The sequence below is a fragment of the Cololabis saira genome, chromosome 9 (genome assembly GCF_033807715.1).
Source record: "Cololabis saira isolate AMF1-May2022 chromosome 9, fColSai1.1, whole genome shotgun sequence".
NCBI classification, from domain to species: domain Eukaryota; kingdom Metazoa; phylum Chordata; class Actinopteri; order Beloniformes; family Belonidae; genus Cololabis; species Cololabis saira.
In genome coordinates this window covers 47,792,627-47,796,758 of record NC_084595.1, presented here as the reverse complement: position 1 = coordinate 47,796,758, position 4,132 = coordinate 47,792,627, and the positions used below count along the sequence as shown (strand labels likewise).

Sequence of the window (4,132 nt, the reverse complement as noted above, 5' to 3'; positions counted from 1 at the left end):
GACATTCCCAGACTTTATCTTAAAAAAAAAGCACAATTTTGCTTGTGTCCATTTAATATATTGGGCTAAAAGTGTATTTATTTTTAATCTGGTCACCAAATGCTTGGTATACCTGTTTCTCCTTTTAATTCTGAATCCATACATACCTCATATGTTAAAATTGGATAATCTAATCAAAAGTTGTAGCAGTTTACATATTTTACGGCGCCCCCTAGAGGCCATTTTTTTATCTCTGTGTTTGACACTCGGACTCAAATTTTTCTATAGACCCTAAACTTCAACTTGGAAGTGAAAACCAAACTTTAACACCAATTTGAAATGAACGACCCCACTAATATATTAAAGAACCATATATGTGTACTATTGAGCATTAACATGTGTTTCAGAGAGCAGGAGATATGATGACTAGTTGCCATATATATATATATATATATATATATATATATATATATATATATATATATATATATATATATATAAACACACATTTCAGAAATGTGTATCTTTTTATAGTGTTATTCATTTGAACAAGTTATGTGTACCCAAAGTGAAATACACTCTACAAAATTTGATTATTAATAACTTAGCTTCAAACCTTTTATCATAGAACAGAAATTCAAATGAATGAAACCTTGTTGTGTGATGTGTTTCTGTCCAGTCCCACTGGGCTGCTGCTCCACGCATGCGTGGCAGCACAGCCAGTATTCTGGTGCCATCAATCATGTTGACGGAGGCCCCGCCCCCGGGCTCTGATTGGCTGCGGGCGCCATGAATCATGTCGACGGAGGCCCCGCCCCCCGGACTCTGATTGGCTGCGGGCGCCATGAATCATGTCGACGGAGGCCCCGCCCCCCGGGCTCTGATTGGCTGCGGGCGCCTCGGGTCAAGAGCGTCTCCTCTTGGCAATTTAAATAGATGAATAGAGTTGCTGTCCAGTCCGAGGACTAAAAGTGGATACGGCGAATCGATGGACACACAATTGTGACAAAGGAAGAAAGCAAGTGCATCATGTCTGCTTGGCGTCGTCATGTGTAGTTCCTCGCTCGCAGATCGGAGAGTTTCCTCAACTATTCCCGTCTCCGTTCACCATCTCCATGTCCTGCCGTCTTGCCTTGTTTGGTGTGCAGCTGCAGCGGCTGCAGCATGTCTGAGCTGTGAGCACACTAGTGCTGGGAATCCTGAACAATCCTGCACATCTCAAACTTCTCCCGGAGGGAGGACACACACGCGAAGGTAAGGCATTCCTGCAGGGGCGTCAATTGGGTTTGGCAAGGTACGGTAGCCGCCACACCTCGGCTTCAGAATCAGAATCAGAAAGGGGGTTTATTGCCAAGTTTGTTGACACACACAAGGAATGTGTTGTGGTGATTGGTGCAATACAGTAAAAATAAAAATAAAAAATAGAAATATAAAAGCAAACAAGTATATGGAGATAAAATAAGAGATAGAATAAAGTAAAATGTATAAACAGAAATGTACAATATGAGGATTAAAAAGTGCCGGATATGAATCTTTACAAAAAGTGACGTAGGATGACAGATGACAGATAAAATGTATAAACAGAAATGAACAATATAGACAGAAATGTACAATGTGGGGTATTTAAAGTCAAGGGTTAAATGTAAATTTTTGTTTTTTCAAATACATTTATGGAATTACTCTGTCTCTTTGTATTGATTATTCTATTACTTAATACATATAGAATAACTACAAATGCAAATCAGAACATGATCGATTTCACTAGTTATTATACACTGCAAAAACTCATCTTAACAAGAATATTTGTCTTATTTCTAGTTAAAATGTCAAATTTTTAGTCAAAAAAAATCTCATTACATTTAAGACAAGACTCAAAAACAACCGTTTTCAACCTGTTTCAAGTAGATTTTCACTTAAAATAAGTAGAAAAATCTGCCAGTGGAACAAGATTTTTTTGCTTGTAATGAGATCATTACAAGCAAAAAAATCTTGTTCCCACTGGCAGATTTTTCTACTTATTTTCAAGTGAAAATCTACTTGAAACAGGTGAAAATGGTCATAGTTTTCTGTGAGTCTTGTTTTAAGTGTAATGAGATTTTTTTTGACTAAAAATTAGACATTTTAACTAGAAATAAGACAAATATTCCTGGTAAGATTTTGAGTTTTTGCAGTGAGCGAGACTGCATTTGAAAAAGTTCCAATTTTCTTGACCACACAGATCAGCTCCATAAACTTCTGTGATGAGTATTTGCTGGACGTGTTGATTGATACTCTAGTTAAGTTCTGTGACTCGTAACCTTGCCATACCTTTGCTTCCACTGAATTGACGCCACTGCATTCCTGACCAGCTTTCTGCAAGATAGCAGCATCCAAACACCATTAACTTCCTTACTACTGTCATTACATTCAGGCCGCCTGGATTTATTTTGAATTTATGGCTGTAGAATTGTCAAATGTGCAAAGAATCAGTGCTCCTCCTGTCCATTTTTTCCCCCCAATATAACTTCAACTTTCAATATCTGGCAGTTATTCAATATTACTGTGTGTTCTGACTGTGTAATAACTGTTTAACCTTTGTTACTAAGACAGAACATCGCACCGCAGAAGAAATGAACTTGCTCTTATGCAACACACCTCCAAAAGCGCTCATTTTAATCCCAGTATCTGCCCCCCTGCCCAGATTAGATAAAACATTTAAAACCAAGAACAACCTTCTGAAAACCCACATCCCTTATTTCTTGAAATATTTTTAGTTACTTTACTTGGATGAGTATATTGTGTTGAACCCACATCTCTACGACAGTTACACTTGTATTTACAGTATATCACATACTGACTACGCAGTGGAGGTTTGTCACATCAGAGAAAAGACTAAAGCTTCTTTCCATCAATACAGCAAGAGTTCAACCATAGGCTCATCTTTGTCATTATTTCAGTGTTTATACACAAGAAAGACATTTATTTTACAGTAAATGTGACTATCAGACATTCTAAAGGTGGTAAACAGCATCATTGCTGTATGACGGCAAGGCACGTTTATTTGTATAGTACAATTCAACACAAGGTAATTCAAAGTGCTTTACATCAACATTAAAAGCAGCAAGACACAATTAAACAGTAAATAAATAAAATGAAATAAAATGGTAAGAAAAGAGGTAAAATAATAAAAAGCACCAGTTAAAAAGTAAGGGCAGTAGAGTACAGCAGGTACATCTCATTCTTACAAGAATTACGATTCTATACGGTCAAAACGTACAAAGACCGGGTCAAATACAGTATTACAAAAGTAATCTGTAACAATTCGAACAGTGAATTAAACCAATTTGACAATTCTATGCCACAATGCCTGTTTCCAGGTCTTATTTCACACAACTGAGAATTACGTTTCTATACGGTGAAAACGTACAGAGACCGGGTCAGTAATGTGAAGCCTCCCGTCTGTGTGCAGGAACCTTCAGGCCCAAGCCAGCCTCCCGTCAGCATGGTGAACAGCCAGGTGAACAGCCAGGTGAACAGCCAGGTGAACAGCCAGGTGAACAGCCAGGTGAACAGCCAGGTGAACAGCCAGGTGAACAGCCAGCTGCCGGGCGTCCAGACGCCCCGGTCCTGTGCAGGATGTGGGGGCAGGATCTCAGAGCGTTTCCTGCTCTTCTCCATGGAGCGGTACTGGCACACGCGCTGCCTGCGCTGCTCCTGCTGCCAGGCCCGGCTGGGCGACATCGGCACCACCTGCTACCACAAAGGGGGCATGATTCTCTGTCGCAGCGATTACATTAGGTGAGAGGAAAGTCACGGTGGCAAAGTTACGAGGAATGAAGGAAAATGAGCTCCTGAATCTGTGTTTTTTATGACTGTGTAAACAGATATTTGTGTGTTTTGTGTTTGCAGACTGTTTGGACACAGCGGGGCGTGCAGCTCCTGCGGCCAGTCCATCCCAGCTAATGAAATGGTGATGAGGACACAGGGAAATGTTTACCACCTCAAGGTGAATCCTTAGCTCTCACAACGTTGTGTTTCGTCTGCTGTCACTGGTATGACAGGCTGTGATGTGTCCGGAAGTGAGAGAAATAAAGTGTCATTCTCAAACTTCCTTTCCTTGGTCTTTCAAGAAGATTCCTCTTCCAGCATCGTATGCCTTCATTGACGCTCTTCT

The 4,132-nt window shown here is 40.1% G+C and overlaps 1 protein-coding gene across 1 annotated transcript in view; it reads left to right on the top strand.

The window, feature by feature from the left end:
* Window positions 1–888: 888 nt before the first annotated feature.
* LOC133451231 (LIM domain transcription factor LMO4.1-like) overlaps window positions 889–4,132 on the top strand; it is a 12,285-nt gene continuing 9,041 nt past the window's right edge. The window contains exons 1-3 of the mRNA XM_061730202.1: window positions 889–1,233; window positions 3,428–3,756; window positions 3,868–3,964. Coding sequence (XP_061586186.1) covers window positions 3,461–3,756; window positions 3,868–3,964 — 393 coding nt within the window. The 5' untranslated portion in view covers window positions 889–1,233; window positions 3,428–3,460. The remainder of the gene's footprint in view (window positions 1,234–3,427; window positions 3,757–3,867; window positions 3,965–4,132) is intronic.